The sequence below is a fragment of the Protopterus annectens genome, chromosome 1.part2, assembly GCF_019279795.1.
Source record: "Protopterus annectens isolate FY-2018-M chromosome 1.part2, PAN1.0, whole genome shotgun sequence".
In the NCBI taxonomy this organism is placed as follows: domain Eukaryota; kingdom Metazoa; phylum Chordata; order Ceratodontiformes; family Protopteridae; genus Protopterus; species Protopterus annectens.
The window spans coordinates 454,730,137-454,755,498 of record NC_056727.1 but is presented as its reverse complement, the minus strand read 5'-3'; the positions used below and the strand labels follow the sequence as shown (position 1 = coordinate 454,755,498).

The 25,362-nt window shown below is 41.8% G+C and overlaps 1 protein-coding gene across 7 annotated transcripts in view; it reads left to right on the top strand.

Moving 5' to 3' along the window:
- The window catches only part of RIN2 (Ras and Rab interactor 2), a 491,380-nt gene that overhangs the window by 294,755 nt on the left and 171,263 nt on the right, over positions 1-25,362 (top strand). For all 7 annotated transcript variants that reach the window (XM_044057036.1, XM_044057028.1, XM_044057062.1 and 4 more), the window contains exons 3-4: positions 21,939-22,131; positions 23,417-23,528. In XM_044057036.1, coding sequence (XP_043912971.1) covers positions 21,939-22,131; positions 23,417-23,528 — 305 coding nt within the window. The remainder of the gene's footprint in view (positions 1-21,938; positions 22,132-23,416; positions 23,529-25,362) is intronic.

Here is a 25,362-nt window from a genome sequence, read left to right as displayed (position 1 = left end):
CATGAGGAGAATAAATCTAAGATGACTTCCCTGTGTAGGCTAGCAGAAGCATATTTGCATCAAACAGGAATGGAAATAAAACCACAAGTAGATAAAAGTCAAGCAGCAAATGAATGTGTCAAAAAACGAAAGAACATAAAGTGAAGGATCAGATGAGAAGGCAAGAAATGTGGAAAAAGCATAAATATAGTTGCAAGTATAGAAAACTTCTGGAAGAACCTCGTGTTGATCAGGAACGAATGCAGGAATGGTTAAGGAGAGGTGAATTTAAATCAAGAGATGAAAGGTTAATATTGGCGGCCCAATAGAGCAGGCTACATACATGTTGGTTTACAAAGTCCATTGAACATGTGGGAGAAACAGTCAAATGGAGGATTTGTAAAACAGAATTGAAAACAGTTGCACACCTCGTTGCTGGTTGCGAGATACTAATGGTAGAAGGACCGTATACTGAAAGGCATAATAATGTGGTAAAACTGTTGCACTCGGGATTGTGCAAATTGTATGGTATTGAAGTGGCTAGAAAAACACTAGAAATATGAGCCTCAAAGCATCATAATAAATGATAAAGTCTACATCACATGGGATCACCCATTGCCAACAGTTCGAAAGATAGATGCTAGAAAACCAGATATAGTGGTCCAGGAAAAGAAGACAAAAGTAGCATTGATCATTGAAATCACCACATCCAATGACTACAGTGTCCTGCGTACAGAGAGACACAAAGTCATAAAATATCAGGATTTGCAAGCAGAAACGAGAGCAATGTGGAAGAAAGATATCCAGACAGTTCCAATAATAGTAGGAGCAATAGCCTAGTAAGCTCCTATGATCCTATAAAGTGAGAGGAGAAATGATTGCAAGGATGTATAAGTCATATCTAGGAGTAGCACAGTGCATGCTTTCCTACCTCTCTAAAAAGATAGTGGTCTTCCGTGTACCATTCCAATATTAGACTGAGGTGAAAGTAAAAGCATAAATGGTCAGAGACATGTATTATGTAGCTGAAGATCTGGGAGAAGAAATCAAATCACATTCATAGAACTCACACAGAGATCAGTAGTACATGTAGATTCCACACAGAAGAAATTACAGCCAAAAATTCAACCAGAGAATCAAGTGCTATTAGACAACACTACTTTATGCTAAACTCTGCAATGATAGCTGCTATCACATACATCCTGTCGGATCCCCACTGCCAGCCACTTGTTGAGTACAGTGCTAATCTCATATTGTGGTGTAAAGTGAAAAATAAAATTGGCCAGCTTGTCCACCCCTCCCAACACAATCTTGTGCATGCACACATAGACAGACAGACACACACACACACACACAGACATCCAATAAGTCTGAAACTCAAAGGTCTGTCATCATTATGTAGTAACTACAATTCTCATTGATTTGTCAGAAAAAAATACAAACTTTCTTGCAAAAAATCAGAGATATCATGCAAAAGCAGGGACAGTTGAACACTTCTAACCCCCCCCCCAGATAAACACACACACACATTATGCCACTTGCATGATTGCGGTTGTGCTCTTCAAATGTTTGAGCCAAAAAAATGAATAAATACATAAAGAACTGTCACACAGGAGCTCATCTTTTTAATTTTTTTTCTGTTAGAATACATTGTGAAAGCTGCTGCAATGCCTCCCCATCCTTATACTTCAACCTCTTAACCAAAGAATCAAGCGAAAAGCTAAAATATTGCTGGACAAGTGACCAAAATCAAGGACAGCTATTGCCTTTGCACAATCATTAACTTGCTAGAATAACAGGCTAACTGAAATATCTATCATCCATCTTTACTGACTGCAGTGCTCATTAATTTATCAGAAAACCACAAACTTTGAGGAACAGACCAAAATAAGGGACAAAAAAATTAGAGGCATTCTACAAAGAGAGCTGAGATCATCTAAACCCCCCCAAACATGCGATGTTATGTTGTCCTATCTCGCCTTCATTCTTGATGGTTGGGTTTGGAACCGAGCATCGGTTCCGACTCGGCCGCATACTAAAGCTCAAAAGCTTTCACTGGCTCGAAGCTACAGCCTATCCCAGGATGCCTAGTGACTGTTACCCAGATCTCATTTGCCGCTTACAGCTTCGGGATTGCTTTTTCGCTGGCTCAGGCTAAGTGAATTTTTTCTTTAACCTTTTGTGTGGTTTGTTCACTAGTTAGTAGAAGTAATTTTCTTTAGATAGTTGTATCTTTGAGTGCTTATTTGCCCTATTTGAGGTTGGTTTTCACTGTTTGTTGCTGATTTTGTTTGGGCCGTCGTTTTCTTAGGCCTGCTATCTGTTGGCTGCTCCTTTCAGTGAATCCGTTTAAGTTAGAGGATTCCTTTTCCCCACTTTTTCCCTAGCTTATCCCATTTTTAGTTAGAGGGCTCCTCTTTCCCTGTTCTGTCAAATCAGGTTTCGTCGTTTAAGTTAGAGGCGTCTCCTCAGGTTAGAGGAGTACGTCGTTTAAGAGACTCTCCTCTAACCCCTTTTCTTCAAAAAAAAAAACAAAAAACTTTGGTTTTCTTGCTAGTGTAGTTGTATTTTTTTTTTCTTTTTATGGTCTTGTTGATGTGTTTTGTGTATCCTTGGGCTTGTGTGACAAATTTTCTATTTTTGTGACTTCATTACTGGTTTTGACAGTTTTTGCTAATTGTGACAGGATGTCTAAAGAGATCAAACAGTCCAGTTTTAAGAAGTGTGATTCTTGCACACAAAAAATGTCGCTCACAGATGGACACACTAGTTGTGTGTATTGCTTGGGCACCGTCCACCTACAGGATTCGTGTTCTATTTGCCGTGGTTTTAGTTCAAGGGACCTGCAGGAATGGAAGAACAAGCTCATAGTCAGGGGTGTGTTAAAAGGACATTTTGAATCAGCTGTTGAAGGGACTCTAACCTCCAAACCTTCAGAAAAGTCCTCCAAAACTTCTTTGGCTCCAGCTTCCGAGCCATCGAAGAGTCATGAGAAAGTGGATTGTTCGGATCCAAAGTCTGTCCATTCTGAAAAGGCAAGGTCTCCATCGGTTCCACCTGGAATTTCGGAATGGTCTCAAAGCCACAAAAGGAGTCAGTCACCTTCCTTGGATCTGATTCGTTCGGTCCTGCAGTCTCCTTTATTGCAATCGGTGGCAGGTAGCCACAAGTCCTCCACCCATTCGTATCGGTCATCCAGGAACCTTTCTGATGATGATGTGGAGCGGCTGGTTAGAAAGTTGCTTCATACACCGGCCCTAGCAAAAATTCTCACGAGCCCAGCCCAGATGGTCGTGGAGCTGACTTCCGTAGCTGCTTTACCTTCTGTTACTCCTCCAACTCAGTCGAGTTCAGAGCCAGAGTGTCTGGAGGTCCTTTTGGTGGGACTGTTGCACCCGAAATCCATCCCCAGAGTTTTGGTGCTGACCTCCGCTCCCATCTCATCAATGTTGTTGTCCATCCAGGGATCTGGGGGCCGAGACTCCCTCTTCTGTTCCGGGGGGGAGAGTGGAAACGGACCTTTGTCGGACCCGACTCTCCCACTCGTAGCTTCGGCGCAGGTGAGTTCAGCACCCACATCAGCCTCGGAGCCATCCTCCTTGGCACAGGGAAGGTATCCCGTCTCCTCAGAGCCCGAGGCTGTCTCGGCCCAGGATCATGGTGCCTTCGAGGTGATGAGGAGTGTGCTTTCCTCAGAGACTGATCCACCCTCGGCTCCAGCTACTCTTCCTCCAAAAGGGCCAGTGTCAACCTCTACACCATCCCTCCAGCCCCATTGTAGAGACGCAATGCCCCGGGATGCCCCAATGGGTGAGACCCTCTCTTCTGAGACCTCCCCAGAGCATCCCTGCGAGGAGGTCCCTCGGAGGAGAACCTGTAAGAGAAAACATATAGACTACCCTGAGTCTGTCACATTGAATACTGACTTAGAGAATTCAGAAGGGTCCACACGGTCACCCTCTGAGGATGTCTCCTTTTCAGACAGCCTAGAAATCCTGAAACAGAGAGATGGCTGGAAGACCCTCTCCCCTTCTGAAGATGAGTCAGTTTACCTGGAGGCATTTGGTTCTTGACCCTCCACCTCTTGGGTGTCTCTGCCTTTCGACCAGCTCCTGGGAGTAGTCCGTCGAAAGGCATGGGGCTGTCCAGAGTCGGTGGAACCAGTTTCAAGGAGGCCCAACAAATTTATTACAGCTCCGGAAGACAAACAATTTCTAACTAAAGGTGTCCCAGTAGATGCTATGGTGGTGACAGCAGCCACCAAGGTGGAACTAGCGAAAACTTCTTCATCTGTCCACCCGCCAAATAAGAGTCTCGAACGATGGACAGATACGGGAAGCATATGTTCTCTTCAGCGGCCTTTACCCTTAGGTCACTGAATTATTTATTCCACTTTACTCATCTTCAGAGGGATCTCCTCAAGGAGCTAGGAGATACTCCAAGGTGCTAGAGCTGTGGGGGTACCTAACAAGATAAGCTCTCAGCTTGCGACCTTAACCTCAATAACAAACTCCTCCATGAGTCTCATTTCTTTTGTGGCCGATGGAGCGAGCAGGTCAGCAGGCACAGGAATAGCTCTGAGGAGACATTCCTGGATGCGTCTTTGTGAGTTTTCTGAACCCTTCAAGTCTTCCTTTATTAACACCTCTTTTAACAGCTCGTCTTTGTTCAGGCCAGAAGTGAAAGTGACTCTTACCAGGAGCGAACAAGATGGCAAAACTCTATCTGCCATGGGAGTACATTTCTCCATTCCTGCCAGACTTTATCCTAAAGGTCACAAGGGTGGAAAAATGTGATGCTCATGGTGAATTTTCCTCCCAGGGGCAGAGGGGGAAATAATGGAAAATGCCACCCTCACAGCAGAGGGGATCTGCAGAATTAGGGAGATAAAGATACGTTCTCTGGTAGGCCCTTCCAGCGCTCCTGAAAGGAGGCCCGCCTGTCCACCTCTGGAGGGAGTCGGGGGGAGATTATCACTGTACCCAAAAGCCTGGCTGTACATCACTCAAGACAAGTGGGTACGGTCGATCATATCCAGGGAATACAACATTCCTTTCTCCCTTCCACCCCTTCCACCAAAGTCTATCCCAGAGCTGGGAATTACCATAAATTTTGAAAAATCTGCCTTGTTGCCGTCACAGCATATTACCTTTGTAGGGGCAGGCTTAAACCCAAAAGACATGGTTGCAAAACTGCCTCACGAAAGAATTCAAACATTGCACCATCAGGTGTCAATATTGCTCAGGAAGGAAAAAGTGCAAGCAAAATTTGTCCTCAAGGTTCTGGGTTCAATGGCAGCTGCATTAGCATTAGTCCCACTGGCGCGTCTACACATGAGAATATTACAGTGGCTACTCTTTACTCAGTGATCCATGCAGGAGTTGCCCATGTCACACAAGATTCTCATTACAAACACCTGCAAGAGGGACCTACGATGGTGGCTTCAGTCTATGCAGGTAACGATAAGCAGACCATTTGTTCTCCCCCAACCCATAGCTACAGTGACCACAGATGCTTACCAGATTGGGGGGGGGGCATTATCTGGGACAGACTGTCCAAGGGACTTGGCAAGAACATGAATACCACTTGCACATCATTGTCCTAGAGATAAGGCCAGTGCTTCTAGTGTTGCAAGCATTCCAGAGTTCTCTTCCAACAGGTACGATTGCAATACAAACAGACAATATGTCCGTGGTGTGGTACATCAACAAATAAGGTGGAACCAGATCCTACCCCCTCTGTCGAGAGGCTCAGAGAGTATGGCAATGGGCAATTTCTTCTCTGCAACGCACATCCCGGGGAAATCCAGTGTAATAGCAGACAGATTAAGCAGGGCAATTCTTATGCCTCACGAGTGGTCGCTGAATCAGGAAATTGCAAACCAAATTTTTCGCAAGTGGGGCCAGTCTTGCTGCGACCTCTTTGCCACATCCATCAACTCCAAATGCAGTAGCTACTTTGCCATAATTCCACCTCCACAGGAGTCACCAAGGGATGCAGTTGTTCACGATTGGCCCCCGGGACTTCTGTATCTCGTCCTGTTTCCATTAATACCCAAGTTTCTCCAGAAAGCAACTCGTTGAGTCGCAGGCTAATTCTCATTGCTACTTACTGGCCTCATCAGATATGGTTCCCCTTTCTATGGCCCCATCTTCAGGAGGAGCCTTGGATCCTGGACCCAGTGCTGGATCTTCTGACTCATCAGTCAGGAACGCTCCACCCCTCTATTCAAAGCTTCAAGCTGACAGCTTGGTTACTCCACTTCCCATCTTACCCAGGTTTCCAGAACTATCCCCAGCAGTACGAAACATTCTGGTTTCATCGTGCAAGAATGCAACTAGAAAACTTTATGCAAGCAAATGAAAGGGAGTTTCTTGTTGGGCCAACAAAAACCATATAGACCCCTTTACAACCCCTATATCTGCAACCGTGGAATTTTTAACAGAACTCTTTAATCGGGGTGCATTGGCAGCCACGGTTCGAGTACAACTAGCTGCCATATCAAACTACCACGTAAGAGACATGGGATCCAATATAATGTCCCACAGATTATGAAAAGCCTTTCTGACGGGTACATTCCTTTTAAGACCTCCCATAAGAGAACCACCACCTCCTTTGGACCTCAATTTGGTGTTTTCTTCTTTAATTCTCCCTCCATTCAAACCAGCCTCCCCTTGCCCACTAAAGTTCTTATCTTGGAAGACAGTCTTTTTTAACAGTCATTACTTCCGCTAGGAGGGTTTCAGAACTGCAAGTTCTGTCTATCCATCCTCCCTATCTGACTTCCCACAAAGACAGAGTCTCTCTCAGGACAAATCCTTCTTTTCTGCCAAAAGTTTGTTCTGAAGCCAGTTTAAATCAGTCTGTTCAGCTTACCCGTATTTTTCCCCAATCATGGCAACAAGGCAGAATACAAGCTTCATCAATTGGATGTACATAGGCAGTTATGTTTTTATTTACATAGGACAGAAGAATTTAGAAAATGTAACCAACTGTTTGTTTCATTCTCAGAAAACAGAAAAGGAACTTCATTTTCAAAAGTCACCTTATCAAAATGGATTACAGACACCATTATTTATGTCTGTAATTCTCAGAATAAAGAGCTACCGGGAAAAATTAGAGCGCATTCAACTAGAGCTATGTAGACTTCCGCTGTCTGTCAAGCTAGGCTCCCTTTGGATTCAATTTGTGCTGTAGCTACATGGGTTAACCCTCATACCTTTATCACTCATTACAAAGTAGATGTGGCCACCCGGAACAGGGCATCCTTTGGTTCCACTGTTCTGAAGAGTTTATTCCCTTGAGCCACCCGAGAAAGAAGGTGCTGGGAACGCTGTCCCAACCATCAAGAATGAAGGCGAGATAGGACAACATAACATAAAGAAGTTATGTACTCACCATAACGTTCCATGTTTGCTGTCTATAATCTCGGCTTCATTCTTGCATCCCACCCTCCTTCCCCCTTCCTGGAGGATCGAAAGGAATTTTCTGAAATTAGCTGTAAATTTCCTGATTCCCTTCATGCCTTAGGAATTATGGGCAGAGGATCTGTTGTAGTTGTTGTATTGGGTTGCATAGTCTAGTGATTAGTTTCTCTCAGATATGATCTGGGTAACAGTCGCTAGGCATCCTGGGATAGGATGTAGCCTCAAGCCAGTGAAAGCTCTCGAGCTTTAATATGCGGCCAAGTCAACCATCAAGAATGAGGGTGAGATTATGGACAACAAACATGAAATGTTATGGTGAGTACATAACTTCTTTTTTCTGAAAAAACAGAGGAGAGCATCTGCACCCCCCAAACACACACACACACACACACACATATATATATATATATATATATATATATATATATATATACATACATACATACACACACACACACACACACACACACACACACACACACACACACACACACACACATGTCACACACGCATATTTAAAGTTATGTACATCATGCTGGCAGTAGGGCAATAGCAGGCAGGGTGACAGTAAAATAACAAGAAAAATTTCTTTTTAATAGTGTTTTTTGTTTCCTCGCTCATGCCTGTGCGCTCATTGGCTCACTTTTTTTTTCACTTCAGTTCCAGGCAACAGCAGTTACCCGAGGCAGCCTGAACCAATCAGAAGGGCTCTTCTCTGCTTCATGCATTTTCCAGCAAGAAACTTGTTAGGTGACATTTCTGATGTCCTCATCAGGATATAAGTTTAATACTCTCCTTTGCCAGGATGTTTTCAAAACAGCCCAGCAAATGAATTAAACCAATTTGTGGTGTTTTTTTCTTTTGTCTTGAACTTCCCGAAAGAAGACAGGACGTCAACTTTTATTTTTAATTTAAAACCAAAAGTCAGCTTTTTGAATCCTTCCGTTACTTTAAGTACCATTCCATTTTTGTTATTGTTTGCTTAATGAGGGTCTTCTGGCCAGTAGCCAGTACCACAAACCACCCCTAGGTACAACATTAAAAATGGAATTTTAGCTGGCTGTAGTGTTGATCTATAAAGATGCGTGGCGTAATGCTTAAGGTATGAAATGTAGTGCAAGAAAGCACTCCTCATCTTTAATTAGTGTTAAAATATTGCTGAAAGAGTAAAACTAATTAGCATTGACTTGTTCTGTGAATCAGCATGGTGACGTACAGCTTTTAAAAATTAATAATCTGATAGTATTGGTTAGGGATGAATTTTGTAACAGTGTGGTTAGGAGAGTAATCCCAGAACTAAAATGTTATACTGCAGAATGTCAGTGTTTCAGTCATTGTGTACATAGAGTTTGTCAAAATACTATTCATCTAGAATGCTGCAGTGTTTCTTGAAATAGTAGCAATGTAGTTTATGTTTGGAGTATAATCCATTGTTCGGTGCAGCACAATACCACACACGTGTGAATCTTGGCTTACATTTAGGTTTATGCTTATTTTTTAAGTGCCTGAACCCAAGTGCTGTAGAGCAATAAATTGCAATAAAATGTAGAACTCTGCATGCAATAAATAGTAAATAATAATAATACCATTAACAAGCAGTCTTAAATGTGTGTGTGTGTGTGTGTGTGTGTGTGTGTGTGTGTGTGTGTGTGTGTGTGTGTGTGTGTATATATATACATATGGTCAGCGACCTGATCATAATTCTGTGTAATACATAAAGCTGCTTTACTCTATATTGTACCAGTTCCGAAAGAAAAAGTTTAGGAGTGCAAAATGTTTTACTGGTTGTGGAAGTCATTAAAGTACTTAGCACTGTAACAAAGACAGCAGTACACCTCTCAGCTTCTTGGCTTAAAGATTAAAGAAAAATCCAAAAATAAATGGGTGGACAAAGGATCAAAATCAAGGACAGTTTAGTCAGTCAGTTGGCATAGCTGGCTAAAGCCCTGACTATGACCCAGGTGACCTGCATTCGATTAAGGCATGGGTGACTAATGAAAGAGTAGGGAGGGATGGGTGTACCTGTCCTGGATGGAAGGGCTGTCGTTAATGACACTCCCTAAGGGGTGGCATGGCCCAAAGAGGGGAGTGGCCCTCAGATGTAGTCAACGAGCATGGAGGGCAGGGAATGGAACTTGGTTGGACATATAAAAGACCCCCCCAATGGCAGCAAAGGTGGCTCTGCCCCCAGGACAACCTTAGGATCCATGACTGTTCCTAGCAATGCCAGAGTAGTAGGAGGATGGATGGCAGACCAGGCTTGGAAGTGAGGTATTGGGGTCCAGGCATGAAGATGAGGTTCAAAGGAACAAAAGAAATCAGGGACAACTTTTCAAATATTGCTTCTGTTCACTTAGGAAATTGTTTTGCATCAGTATGCATTTTTGAAAAATAAGAAGTGTAAAACGTTAATGTCTCGTATTATATATGTGTGTATATGTGTATATTTGGGAGTCTGCATATAATAAGTGAAATGTCTTGTACTGCTGGGCATGGGAATGCTGTTTGTGACTCATAGCTGTACCACTCATCACAAAACTCACTCCTAACACCCACAATGCCAGGTATTTAATTTATTACATCCCTGACACCCATATCAGATATTTCATTTATTACATTTTTGACCTCCATTGTAGCTCTATGTGTGCTCACGTGTGTAGCTGTATGATCATGAAATGTATTCCTAAAGTCCACAGTACCAGATACTTCATTTGTATAAGTAGATATAGATAGATACATTTATAAATAAATCATATATGATATGTATGTATTAAAACAGCAAGAACAGCTTGGTTATACAGTACCTCCTGCAGTTGATGTGAAGACAAGGACTGCTGCAAGAACACGCAGTTCTGTCTTACCGTAAAATTTTGGTAACAGCTAGTCAGTCAGTGAAGACTTGGTTAAACACTGTCTGGTCAAGAGTATTTGACTAAGCAGAAGTTACACTTTTAATAAATCTGTTTTTTGCCTAAGGTTTGTCAGCCTTCACATATGTTGTTTTAAAGAAATGCTGCTGTTTCAGTCTCCTTGCATGAGGAATGTGTCAATGTATTATTTGTTTAAGTAATATTAATGGAACAGTCTTTAGTAAGGCAGATATCTATGAAGCAGCAATATCCAAAAGTTCTGGCAGTTACTACTTATGCTGGAGCCTACATCTAACGGGTATTCTATATCTGCTTGGTCTTACTGAAATTAACTGTATCTCACCTAATCTGCATTGGATGATCTTATAGCCACTTGCTCCAGAGCTATAGTTATGTTGCAGCAAGCAAAAAAAAAACAAAGTCCTCTCCTCTAAGTTGAGACCTCAGTGCCCAAGAGCAAATGGCAAATATAGCAAGTGGCTTGCTACGTTCAAAGTGCCATACACTGAGCGCTGAAGTAGTGTCAACATTCATTTCTGAATGCCAGTACATCAATCTGTAGCTCACATGGAGCACAGAAGTGCTTCATCCCTGACTACAAATGTGATAATGGCATTCGAAAATTGAATGCCTGTAATGAATTACGATGTGATTGGCGTCTGCCTGTCATACCAACTTATACCTTTCTCCTGGGGGTGGCAGCCACCTGCCACGTGCTGCTGATCTGGTAAACCATTGAAATACAGTGAGTCTGTGCAGATGTCCTTGTGAATGTTTTCTGCAGAAGGGCTTCCCATATGGGGAATTTCCCTTTTGTATGAGTTGGTGCAGCCTCAGAGCTTTTTTATATACAGAGGCCAATAGTGTGAGAGCAAAGTCTGCAAAATGGGGGGGGGGGGGGGTCAGGCTCTACCCTCCTGCAAAAGCACTCTAAAATTGTCTTACTGAGTTATCTTACCAAATTTACTTACCACAGTGGAAACTAAGTAGACCTGCTGTAATTGCAGTAACTATATCCTCGTTATATGGCATCATACACAGTGTAGTTCAGTGTTAATTGTCAATAAATAAATAAATGTAATTGTCATTAACTCTAAGTATGGAGCAAAAACATATCCCTGCAGGAAGTGGAGATAAGGAAAGGAACCCTTCTATCTCAGTGTCACAGTGTACATATGTAAGGAACCGTGTACTGTACTGTACATTATCATAAACTGTATTCACAGTTGACTTGCACTAAGGAGTTATGCCTGCTTGGTATGTTACATAACACTTACTATTTAACTGAGATTCCCTTTCCTAATTATTAGAAATGGCAATCTCCTCTTATTGCTTTTCCTTGTATTGTGCTCATGCAGTTGTATATTTTGTAAGTTTGCAATGTTTTGAATAACTAGCTAAACCATGTCTAGTCTGCATTACATAAAGCAAATAGTAAGCTTGTTGTATTTCTCTTTGATAATTCCACATTTGTATTTGTTTGTAGCAGGTCAAAGATGACTTATATACCCAAAGTGGTAATTCATATTTCCAAGTTGTTCCACTATGACTTGTGTTACAGTCTGATGAGGACACAATAAGGCGAAGTAAATTCACCCAATTTTGCAAAAGGACAGTCCTCTCCTGTACCTTCCTCATGTGAGGGGCAGTCCCTACACCCTCATTTGTATATACCAACTTCAGGGTCATGCAAACATGAAGAAAGGGATAATTCCTTTAAAAGAGAGAGAGAGAGAGAGAAAAAAAGGAAATACATCACTGTCAGTGCACACTTGAGAACTGCACTGGGATTGATACATTTTGGAAAACAGTGATTTAGGAGCTGTGAACTTATCTGGTTGAGTCTTCATCCACAAAAACCTTGATGAAAGAACAGGTATTTTGCCCACTTTTCTGAGTGACCTACTCATGGACTGAAGAAAATGTTAACTGCCTGAGTCATCATAAATGGTTCATGTGAAGGAAAGAAGGAACACAGTCAGTATGTTTTAAACAGACATTGTTAAAGATTTGCTGTTTTGAAATTTATTTTAAAGCAGCCACAAATAATTGTCTTTATACACAGCACAGGTCTATCACCTTGCAGCATTTCTCAGTCTTAGTGGCATTTTCAAGATTTATTTTTCCATAATGAGTCCCGTACTCAGTGTGTTAAAACAATACAGCCCACAAGTCTTACCTCGTCATGTCATTCTCACCACACAGCCTTAAATTATTTTTTTTTATTTACAGTTTGTTTGCCAGGATAGTCCATTGGGCCACGAGGAGCCCGTTTTCAATGGAGTCCTGGGGAGAAAAGCTCCAGAAAATTACAAATTACAGATTTAACATAAGAGTAAGTTATTAGAGAAATATAATGTGCACAAATGAAGCAAAATTAAACAAATAGAAAAACACAAATTAGTAGAGTGGACATATTAGTACAATGCAATAAGAGTAACATATTAGCACAATAGAATAACAGAAACAGTCTAAAATTTTTAACAGTTATGCTAATTCATGCAGTTAACTTCTAGGCTACTGAATTGTACCATTCTAGGAGTTATGCTAATTCCTAGAGTTTATTAGGGGTACAAAACAATAGGAGGCTATTATGAATTATAGCTTATAGAGATTAGCAATAGTGTAGGGAGATTATGTGAGGTGGGAGCAAGAGCATTCCCATAGTGAAGTTAGGTGTGTGTGAAGTAAGGTTTTGAATGAAGAGAGGCTGCTGGTGGTGCAGATGAGAGGTGGGAGGGAATTCCAATGACGTGCTAGAGAGAAGGAGATTAGATGATGTTCTTCGTCTTCCCTTGCTGCAGTCCTGACAATTGGGTATAGTCCGCGTCCCCGTCGGCCCGAATACCAGAGTATAAGGCTGACGTCGGTCATGGCGCCTTAGACTGACGTCAGTACGTCAGGGTACTAATGCGCATGACCGACGTCATTTCCTCAGTCTTTTTTGCCGCATGGTCCGATGCAGAAGCAATTTTGCGAGTGCAGGTTGGCGTTCTGAGATTTTCCGAATCCGGAGTTTCAGACCGAATACAGAGTTGGCTAAGTAACCCCGTTGGGGAACATTTTGGTTTTTTCTTGCCTCAGTATTTAACCGGATGTCAGAAAAAGTGAATAACTGTATTTCTTGTGGGAAGCAGATACCGCATAGGGATTATCATACATTGTGTATACCTTGTTTAGGGCCTGAGCACGACGTTGTTGGTTGCCGCTCTTGTGCTAGATTTAACAAGCGCACTATTAAGAGGAGGCTTGATTGTGCTAGGTTAGTGTTTGGAAAGCGTTGCAATTATACTATGCCGTCGGATGCTCCGACGCCTGCTTCATCTAAGAAGCGCAAGGACAAAACAGTGAAGTCTAGGGGTGAGGAACCGGCAGTCCCGGACGTCGGTCCTTTAGAAGGCTCAGGGGAGCCAGAGGTTTTGCCAGGAGTCTCTATGGAGTCTCAGGCAGATACTTTACTGTTACAGGATGTGCCCTCTCAGGAGGTAGGCCAGGCTGAGGGGCTTCTCAGGTAACTGTTCTTCCCTCTCTTCCCAAGGTAGTTAGGGCCTCTCCTTCTGTTGCCAAAGCTTCTTTTAGAGGAAGGCCAAGTTCAGCTTCTGTAGGGGCTTCTCCTAGCATTTCGGGCTCTGTGCCTAAGAAACATATGCTTAAAATGGCAGAAGATTTGATTACTCTGATTAGAGGTTCTATGCCCCACCTGATAAGAGGCCTAGGGTGGAACAGGAGTTTGATAGTTTTGAACAGTGTTCACAGGCTTCAGAGTCTTCTGTGGAAGACTTGCAAGAGTTTCCTACTTATTCTGATTCTGATGTGGATGATTCCACTCCTTCAGCTTCTCCTCCTGAGGATTTTTCATTTTCAGAGACTCTTCACTCCATGAGGGAGCACTTTAAATGGGAAGGCCAAGATTACTCTGACTCCAGAAAAGGCTTAGGGAATTCTTGTTTTGCCCCAGCATAGGCCCTTAGCTATTCCTCCTGTGTTGAATGTGGTGGAGGATGTTTTTGCAGAGGCTTCTCTGAACCCTGATTCCTTGCCTCCTGCTCCTGTTAAGCCTGATAGGTATTATAGGGTGCCCAAGCTCATAAGTATTTGTTTAAGAGTCCCAGGGCGGACCCAGAAACTGTTTCTCAGGGGCCTAAAGGTGTTAAAGCTTCTGTGGTTAAAAATCCTGTACCCTCTGATAAAGAGGCAAGGGCTTTGGATAGGTGGGGTAAGAAAGTATATACTTCTTCCACTCTAGCCATGAGGCCGTTGAATTGTCAATTTCATATGCTGAAATATCAGAATTATCTCCTTTCACAATTGAAATCTAAGGTGGATGCTTTGGCGGAAGGTATTGAGTGTAAAGAATTGCTGGATTTGGTTCATGTGTCTGAACAAGTGGGTAAGCATTCTTTGCAGTGTGGTTTTGATGCTGTTCAGGCCTCCTCGAGGGTGGCTGCTACTAGTTCTGTTCTTCGCAGACATGCATGGTTGAAGGATCAGAATTTAGCTGAGCATGTTAAGACCAGGATTTTGGATGCTCCTTTACAGTCTGATGTGTTGTTTGGACCGCCTGTGGAAGCAGTTTTAAAGAAAATGGAGGACAAAGCTAAGTCTATGCAGACTGTTAAAGATTTCTTGCAGGTGCAGCCTCCAGTTTAGTAGAAATTGGCCTGCTAAGGGGTGGACATATCCTGCTTATGGTTCCCAGTCTAGGGGTAGGTCTAGACGTGGTAGGGGCAGGGCTCAAGGTTCGTTTAGGCCTAGATCAGACAGTTCACCTGCTCAGACTTCTGGTGAGGGCAGGGGTCAGTCCTTTCGTAAGCAGAACCAATGACCTGCCTTTTCAGCTGCCAGTGGACTCTCGTCTGGCAGCTCCTTTGGGAGGAAGATTGTCTCTTTTCCAAGAAAATTGGGATTTAATCACTCAAGACAGATGGGTGCTGGATATCATTCATCACGGGTACAGATTTTATTTCCACACAATGCCCCTTTCAAAGGCATGCCAGATGTTCCTCCTCCACAAAGAAAAGAGGCTCACAAGCAAGTTTCTCAGTTACTCCAGATAGGGGCTATTCAGCCAGTCCCTGTGTCAGAAAGGGGCTTGGATTTTATTCTCGCCTGTTCCTAGTACCAAAGAAGGGGAACACGTGGAGACCAATTTTGGATTTATCTATCCTCAACACTTATCTGGACATTCCCAAGTTCAAGATGTTGACGTTACAGCAACTGTTACCTCTGCTGGGCAAGGATCACTGGATGGTAACTTTGGATCTCAAGGAAGCTTACCTTCATGTGCCCATAAGGCTAAGTTGCAGAAAGTATTTGCGGTTTCGAACTGGAGATTTTCATTATCAGTTCTCTGCATTGCCCTTTGGCTTATCTACTGCGCCCAGAGTATTCACAAAGGTTCTGGCTCCAGTGATAGCTTACTTCAGGCTTCAAGGCATTCAAATTTATCCTTACTTGGGCGACTGCCTGATTCTGGCTCAAGAAAAGGAACACCTTCTACAGCATCTGGAATATGTCATAGCAGTGCTAAGATGCCTAGGGTATTCTGTGAACGAAATAAAGTCCAGTCTAGTACCCTCTCAAGACATGTGCTTTCTGGGTGTGAGACTGAATACAGCAGCCCAGATGGCCTTTTTAACCCCGGACAAACAAAAGAGTCTGTCACTTTACTTCCATCAACTATCTCATCAGTCCGTGCTGACTGCAAGGACAGTCCTTCAAGCATTAGGGTTCATGGCATCTTGTATTCTGGTGCTTCCCAATGCCAAACTGCATATGAGGAAGCTGCAATGGTATCTCAAAATGTATGGACACAGCACTGCCAAGATTTGGACACTGTCATTCAAATAATACCTTGCCTTCAAAAGGAATTCTTGTGGTGGGCTCAGGAATGTCACCTAAACAAGGGACTCTCTGTGACCCGGCCAGAGGCGAGTCAGATTTTAACGACAGATGCCTCGGACACTGCTTGGGGAGCTCATCTAAATGGAAAGTGGATACAAGACAAGTGGCCTGCCAGACTACAGCATCTACATATCAACATGAAGGAGATGTTGGCAGTCCAGTTTGCATTGATGGCGTTCAAGGAGTTACTTCTTCCAGGGCAGGTGTTGATTCTGACAGACAACACAACTGTCATGTGGTACATCAACAAGCAAGGGGGAACACATTCTTATCCTCTATGCAGGCAAGCAATGATTTTATGGGAGACTGCGTTAAGCCTGCAACTGACTCTTCAGGCAAGGTTTCTGCCAGGAGCACAGAACTCCTAGCAGATGTATTAAGCAGACAAATCATGGATCCCCACGAGTGGAAACTGGATCTTCATGTATTTCAGACATTGACAGTGTCATGGGGAACTCCAGACATAGATCTGTTCGCTTCTCCACTAAACCACCAGCTGCCAAAGTATTGCACAAAGGGGTTTCATCACACAGCTTGGAAAGTGGATGCTCTGTCTTTCAGTTGGAAAAACCTTCATGTCTATGCCTTTCCACCTCTACCTCTTCTTCCAAAGGTATTACTAAAGGTCAGACAGGACAGGCCAAGGATGATTTTGATAGCTCCAGATTGGCCTCGGCAACACTGGTACCCACTTCTAAGGAGTCTTGTAAAGAAGCCTCCATGGCCTTTACCTCTGATTCCTCATCTGTTATCTCAGAAGGACGGTCATCTGCTCAATGTCAAGCTTCAATCTCTTCATCTCACGGCTTGGCATATTCTGTGTTGAAGCATGGTAGGTCTCAGCTTCCTCAACAAGTTTTAAATGTGATTATGGAAGCTAGAAGGCCTAGTACTAGGAGAGTGTACGCAGAAAAATGGAAGAGATTTTTATTTTGGAGTACAGCAAAGAATTTGGAGATTTCAGAGCCTAATTTGAGTGTGGCTCTTCAATATCTTACTGAATTATTGGACAAAGGTTTGTCTTTTTCTTCCATAAAGATTCATGCTGCAGCAATTTCAGCTCACTATGATTGTGACCCACCTTTGTTTTCGCATCCTTTGTTCAAGCAGTTTCTTAGAGGGGCAAAGAATATAAGACCCCCACGTAGAGCTCCTACTCCTGCTTGGGATCTCAATTTTGTGTTGGAAAAACTTACTCTACAACCTTTTGAGCCTGCAGCTACTGCTGAATTGAAATATTTGTCATGGAAGACTGCTTTTCTGTTGGCTATTACTTCTGCAAGAAGGGTGTCTGAGTTGCAGGCCCTTATGGCAGTAGAGCCCTTCTTGATTTTCCATAAGGACAGGGTATCATTACGTACTAATCCTTCCTTTATGCCTAAGGTGGTTTCTAGTGTGGCTTTAAACCAAACTATTCATTTGCCTACGTTTTTTGCAGATCCTCAAAATAAAGGGGAAAAGATTTTACACACTTTAGATGTACACAGGCAATTGCGTTATTATTTGAGCAGGACTAAAGATTTTAGGCAGTCTCAGCAGTTACTTGTTTCTTTTGCTTTAAGTTCACAGGGCAAGCCTGTGTCAAAACAAACTATTTCTAGGTGGATTGGCTTTTGCATTGCATTTTGTTATTCCCATCATGGCAAAGAGGTTCCAGCTGGGATTAGGCCTCATTCCACTAGGGCTACTGCCACTTCAACAGCATTTCTAAGGGGGGTGGCAACTAAGGATATTCTGGAGGCAGCTACTTGGAGTTCAGTGCATACTTTCTCTAGGCATTATCACCTGCCTATATACTCTAAGACTAGAGCTGGTTTTGCCACAGCTGTTTTACAAGGCATGTTGTCAGCTCCTGCTACTTTATAATTTGCCAGCCTCCCTTACCTCTGCTTTGGGATTCTACCCAATTGTCAGGACTGCAGCAAGGGAAGACGAAGAACATAGTACAGTTTTGTACCTACCATAAATGTAGATGTTCGAGGATTCCCTTGCTGCAGTCCAATTTACCCTCCCTCCTTCCCCTCTGTGTTTCAGGGTGGTTGTGTAGGTGAGTTTACATGCTTATATTTTTTGTATATATTACTGTATATATTGTACATGTTTTTTTGGTGCAGGTTGTTTTTGGGACTTGTCTTTTTGGGTCTTCTGACATCTGGGGCAAGAAAAGACTGAGGAAATGACGTCGGTCATGCGCATTAGTACCCTGACGTACTGACGTCAGTCTAAGGCGCCATGACCGACGTCAGCCTTATACTCTGGTATTCGGGCCGACGGGGACGCGGACTATACCCAATTGTCAGGACTGCAGCAAGGGAATCCTCGAACATCTACATTTATGGTAGGTACAAAACTGTACTTTTGCCTGGTGACGGGCAGGTTTATACAGTTCAATTAGATTTTGGGAATCAGATCTCAAAAGTCTATTTTGTTGGTGCATTTTAAAGATGGTGGCAAGAAAGGGACAGAGAGAGGGGGTGAAAATAAGTTTGTGTGCTTACTGTACGTTTTTTATTTTTTATATTTTTTCCCCCTAACATATTTGTTTGTTTTTCAATTGAATTCTACAGGTTATAGGTCACATTAAAGATGGGAAAGTTTTGAAATGATTTATTGTGGTCTCTTTTTTTATATCACAAAAACCTGGCAATTTAATAGGTGTGTGTACACTTTTATATCCACTGTATAATTTGTTATGCAGGGGAAGCCAAACATTTTCATATATGGCGCAGGAAAATATTTTAGCTCTTTAGCTCACGGTGCTCAAATATGTCATGGCCATTACATGATTACATTTGCTTTCCCACTGTTTGGGGATTCATATAATGTATACACAAGATCCAGGAGTCCATCAAGAAGCCTTGCCCAGTTTCCCAAATGCCCCAGAGCAAATGTCTGGTCAACAGACTTGCTCAAGATCACACAGTAGAGGCTGAGGGAATCAAACTCTGTACCACAGGAACCAATTGTTAGCAGCTCACGTCCTCTGCACTAACTGCCAGACATAAATGTACAAACACTACCCATCAGGAAATCGAACCCCATTCGTATGTGACAAGCAGGGATATCCACTACTATACTAATGATGATGAAAAAAATACACTGTTCGTTATGTGGCCAGCATGTGCACCTGAAATAAATGCTTGCGTATTTTAAACAATGTCACCTATGTGATCAGAGTAGAGCATGGATATGAACTGCACCAGACCCTTCAGTCGAGAAGGACTACTTCAACACATTCAGAAGAGGGGTGTCAAGAAATGACTACAGTAGTCATAATATGGTGTGGGGGGCATTTTTTTCTTGTTGTGGAAGACATTACCTGAGTTGTGGAGTGGTACTTCAGAAAAGGTGATAATGGAAGGGGGGAAGAAAACACAAATGAAGTAGGGAAATTAGCAGTGTAGCAGCACATACTCTCCATTTGCTGGGGATGGAGTGTGTACTGCAGGAGATAGAGAAGCAGAAAGGAAGAAAGAACTAGACTTGGATGTAAAGGATGTTGGGAAAAGAAAGGCAGTAAGAAATGGTTCAAAGTAAAAAAAAATAATAAAAAGATGAATTCTTCAAAACTAAACATTAAAGCCAACAATAACATGGACTCTTGAATGTACTTTAATGTTGGGAATAATAAATATGAGTAGACCAAGAGGTCAGGATAAAGGAAGATTTTTTTTATATCCTGTAATTTTGATCAAGAATGAAAGTCTGTCACACTGGGGAAATTATGTCTCTCCAAATTTGTCTGGCATTTTCAAATTACTTGTTGCAGTATTCACTGGCAAAGACTTCAAACAGGTCTGCAATGTAGCAGACTTTATGGAAGGCTCATTTGGAAATGAGATACTTGTAGAACTCTTGGAGAGAATGGTTGCTGTGGTATCAAAATTGAGAAAAGAACATGGGATATACAGATAAAGGGTATAAAAGAGGTGGTTAAAGAGGCTATATTATTTGCTTTAAGAGGGGAAAGAAACATGACTTTTCTGAAATAATTCAAATGTAGGATGTACTTTAACAATTTTTGTGTAAAATTGTTATGCACGGGGCCAGCAAAGATATAGGGTCTACAGGTGAGAGTGGAAGACTGGAAAGGCAGTTGATGAAACTACAATCATTTGATAAGATGGGTTACAGAAATTATGAGAATATGGTAGCTTTAAGTTCTACAGAAAAAAGTAGTGCCTGTTATAGGACATTTCAGGAGGTAGTACTCAAGATCTTCTGGGCTGGAAGGAGGGATAGGGTTTGGAAACTATCTGTGGGATTGCCTTATATTACAAGGAAACGTGTAGTATTTGGGGAAACTACTCAGTAGTATAAATAGTTACTGTTACAGTATATGGGAATGTAATAAAATCTTATATTAACTTTGTAAGGGGTTGTATGGGATACATGTTTCATCTTACTAACTACATCTGAAATGGGATAATTGCTCAGACTTCAATATGCTCTTTTTCTAAATTCATCTGCTGCACTCTTCTCTCCTCTCCTCTGTCATTTGCTCAGTTATTACTGTCTAAAATGCTACTGATGAGCAGGATTTGTTTAAAAAAAAAGGAATCATTTACAGAATGAAAGTGGCAGAATTATGCATCGTATCTATCCTTCAGGATTGCCTTCATCTCAGCTCAATGCAGGATTCGGGTTAAAAAGAAAATAAATATAAGTAAAAATGTGCTCCCCCCAAATGCATGATGCCCAATGCAAGAGTTTAGCCAGAAAATGCTCAGTGTACTTAAACCGAGTACATTTCTTCTGTGCAACTCTTTTTGGAAAAAATATGGCTTGTAGAAGCAAAACAGTTGGCTATAACTGTCTAAACTAATCTGTACACAGGTTGCTTACGTGTAAGCGTACTTGTTTTAAAACGCACATATTTTAACTGCTGCAGAGATATGTAGTTGCAAAAGCTCCATCACTTCTTCCCTGTTTGAAGGGCAGCATTTGTCAAGGTACACATATTTTGAATATGAGATGGAGACAGTATAAGTTTGTGAATGCAAAATAAAAATTTCCGGCTACACCTCTAGCCCTATGTGACTGCATAGTTTACCTCTGGCCCCGTCAGCAAGATTTTAAGGACAGAAGCGAACCTAGGGTGGAGTCAAGAGGGCTACTGCCTTAGGCACAAAGTGTGTGGGGGCTCAGTCGGCCAATCCTAATAGCTGTTTAGTGTAAAACAGCTTTTAAAAGCCTGTAATGTATTTGCGACCAAACCAGAGCACTGTAGCACTCTGTGTGTTGTCTGAACTGTAGCAACAGCTTGCTGCATTGTTTTTTTTTTTTTTAAATAAAATGTGAGGAAGGAGGAGAGTTGGGGACAGGCTGCAGAAACAGGGCCTAATTGGCTCCTGCATTTCTGGTGTTCAAGGTAACTGATCACAAACTTTTTTTTTCTTTCTTTTTTCTTTTCCATTGGAGAGCTGGGACATGAGGGTGGGGGCATGTCGCAGATAGTACTATAGAGTTTTGCTTGTATAAGTCTTTAAGGCCTTGTTTTTTTTTTTTCTTTTTTTGCTGTTCAATTTAATATAGTAGGCGGGTCTGGCACAGGGTGCTGGTTGAACCAGCTGTAACTCCAGTCAGTGAAATGCACACGCAATCACACATTTTGTTTGTAAAGTACATGTTTCCCTTTATCGTAAGGGAAGCTTTGGATACTGACATTGTATGTACTTGGTTATTTTTTAATGGACTAATAGTTTGTGCTTTCTAACCTCTGTAATTTATTTATTTATTTATTTTTTTTTTTTTGCAGCCTTACCAAGGACATGTACAGTGAATGTCTTGACAATCCAGATTCACAGTTCTACACCCGCGATTCTGGTTATATAAGCCTGTTGAATAAGCTCAGTGTACTAGACAAAGTTCTTCATACACATCCAGTGTGGCTCCAGCTAGGGCTAAGTGATGACGAGGCAGCTCATGTTCTGCAGTCTCAGCACCCTGGGGTAATACTGTATGCATTTTATATTTGTGAAGAGATTTAATGTCATTTAAACTATTGACTTATTCTCGTAAGCTCTGCATTCAAGAAGTAATCATGCACTAAATTACAATCCTAAAACAAACAATGCATTTTAAGACATTATATGTTATGTTTCATTGAGTGGTAGGTGGACAGGGTATGGGAAACAGTAATGAGGGATAATTTGGCAGGCTGGATATTCTGTGAGTCACTTTGTTTTTAATCTTCCCTTAACACACGTACACTCCTGTACTTGTAACCTTATTTTTTACTGTATTGACATTCACACATTTTTTACACCTTGGAAGATTTTTTTTTGCACTTCCTGCTCAGAGTAAAACTTCTTAATTCAGATGTCCTTGACAATGGGCAAGGGCATTTAGTTCTGCAAAAAGTGTTTCTTGTCACTTAACTGGTGACATTGTGCTTAACAGTGCATGTGAAGGATGTAAGTATCGCACATTAATGGAGTGCACCACAAATAATTACATTGTAGCCTTTCCAGGAACACTTTGCCACTGCATAGTCTCTGAACTGCTAATGCATAGGTGTAGTAGTTAATGGAGTCTTTCTTTCTTTTGGCTTTTCCCGGTTAGGGGTCGCCACAGTGGAACTCCGGTCTGCTAATGATTGGCAGTGGATTTTTACAGTGCCGAGTTGCCAGCCCGATGCCCATTCTTCAAAGAAGGCACATCCATTCATGCACGCACCTACCTGCATGTCTTTAAACATCACTCGACCACTGGGAAGACATGCAGACTCCACACAGACGGTGCTCCAGCCAAGAATCGAACGGGAGAACCTCTTGCTGTGAGGCGACAACGCTAACCACTGCACCAGTGGAGTCTCTCGAATCAACAAAATGTCACCAATTATCATTGAGAACTTATTCACCCAGTCTCCTCACTCACTGGCATTATAAATAAGGTGGACAGTACTTATGAAGGGTTTTAACTGTACTGCCTTGGAAATGGCTTAATTTAATAGAAATTCAACAGTACAGTTATTTTTATTCTCTTTAAAATAAATCTGATTCCCTGTTTCTCACAGAAAACTTTTCTTCACACTTGTTAACTTTTAAAGTGTTTTTATATTCTTAGTCAATTCTTAGTCATTCAGAACTGCCTAGCTGTGTTATGCAAGTCTGTACAGAGGAATGTGTTCAAAGGACTGGTGTACCACAAAAGATGTCATGTGGAACTCATTAATGTGCAACTAAGAGCACTAGGGTAATGTTGAAAACATGCTGACACGATGTTTTATTACAGGCATTTTTGGTGCGGAAGTCTGTCAAAATCCAGAAGAAAGTGCTGTCTCTGCGTCTGTCAAATGATTATAGTCCCGGTATAAGGGATTTTGGAATCAAAGAAAGCCAATACAGTAAGTAACATTTTAGATTGCTTCTTTGTTCTTCTGTACATGTAGTAAAACAGTGGAGCACAGAAACATGAATGTAGACTTTTAAGCATTAAGAAATTTTACTGACCACAACTAGCATATTTCTGTTTTACTCCAGTGAAACAGCACTAGTAATCTCAGAAAGTGACTTCAGGATGAAGTCCCAAATGATGAGATTTCAATATAAAATTATATTCTTGTATTTCTTCAGTGAAGAGTAGATGTCCCTCTTGTCACAAGCATCTTTTTAACATTCATGTAAAGTAATTCATTGCAGTAAAACTACTGAATGAGTCAGCTGTTTTTGAATTGCACATTTCATCATTGCCAGTATCTTTTGGTTAATCTTTTGAACTGATCAGTGTTTACATGCATTCAGAACAGTTGTCACTGATCAAATATATTTAACAAATGTCAACAAGAACTGCGTGGTCAGTTTTAAAATGAGTTGCCACCTTTTGATGAGATAAAAACTGAACAAACGGTACATCTGTTATTCTGCCCCTTGCCTTTTCTTTCTCCACCCCTTGCCCTATCTTCTTTACCCCTCTCTCTCTCTCTCTCTCTCTCTCTCTCTGCATCCTTCTTTTGACATGAGTGGGTACATCACTTCATCACTGTAGGAGCTGAAATATGTGTTTTAACTTTTTAATGCATCTGGAGACTAAATTGCATTGCGTTAAAGTGATGCTTATTGTAACATCTTCCTTGGGGCCAGTAATCAAGGAGCCTGAATCCTCACCACTGACACTGGAGAGGGACATTCGCTTGGAACAAAAATGGATGCACACAGTATTTCCAGATCCAGATCTTTGCATCAAGCACACAATTTCCCTTAAGAGCACGCAGGGAACACACTCAGTCCGGTGTCTGGGTTTCCTGTCTCTTTCTCTCTCTCTCTCTCTCTCTCTCTCTCCAGGTCCCAGTAAGACTCCCCACTGGCACAGCTGTAAGGTTGAGTCTTTAGCCGAGTGTTCAAGCCAAATCCTCCAACACCCACACCCTCACTGTGAAACCAGAGCTCTGTGTCCCTTCTCCAAGTAGCTGACACACTCTTTGAGATTTGATTCACACACACACACACACACACACACACACACACACACACACACACACACACACACACACACACACACATCTGGGAAAGGCTGGCACAGAATTTCTAGCTATGCCCCCTTCTGCACAGACTATAAGGTAGTTACTGCCACCAGACACTCCAAAGTCAGCTACTCTAAGGCTCTTACAAAGGTACCCAATTATACTGTGTGAAATTAATACTAATACAAATCGTATATGTTTTGACCAATGCAGTAAGGTTTCAGGAGTGACCACAGAGTCACCAAGTAGATATAAGTACTCTCAAAGTTTAAGATATTCTTTAAAGGACCAGCCACAATGAAACGTGTAAATATATTTAATGATAAATAGTAAAAGAACATGAAAATATTAAACATCTGCTTACAATAAACACCAGATTTCTAATCACAGGAAATATTAAAATAACACAGGTGAATATATTCGCACAGATACAGAAAAACAGTACTTAACTAATCTCACTATATTTTCCTGACTAATCTAAATAATTACTATTCCCTGGTCACTTCTAGAGCAAGGCAAGATGCAGTAGGTGGGTGGTCTTCCTTCTTTGTCAGGTTACAAAAACAGAGGGCTGTGAGACTTCAGATTCATCTAGTAATAAAAACATAATTTCAGTGATGGATTACAGAATGATATCACATACATCTGGTCATCTGACTTCTGGTTCCCATGCTACCCCTTTCATAGCAACTAACCCAGACTTTTGCACATATGTGTC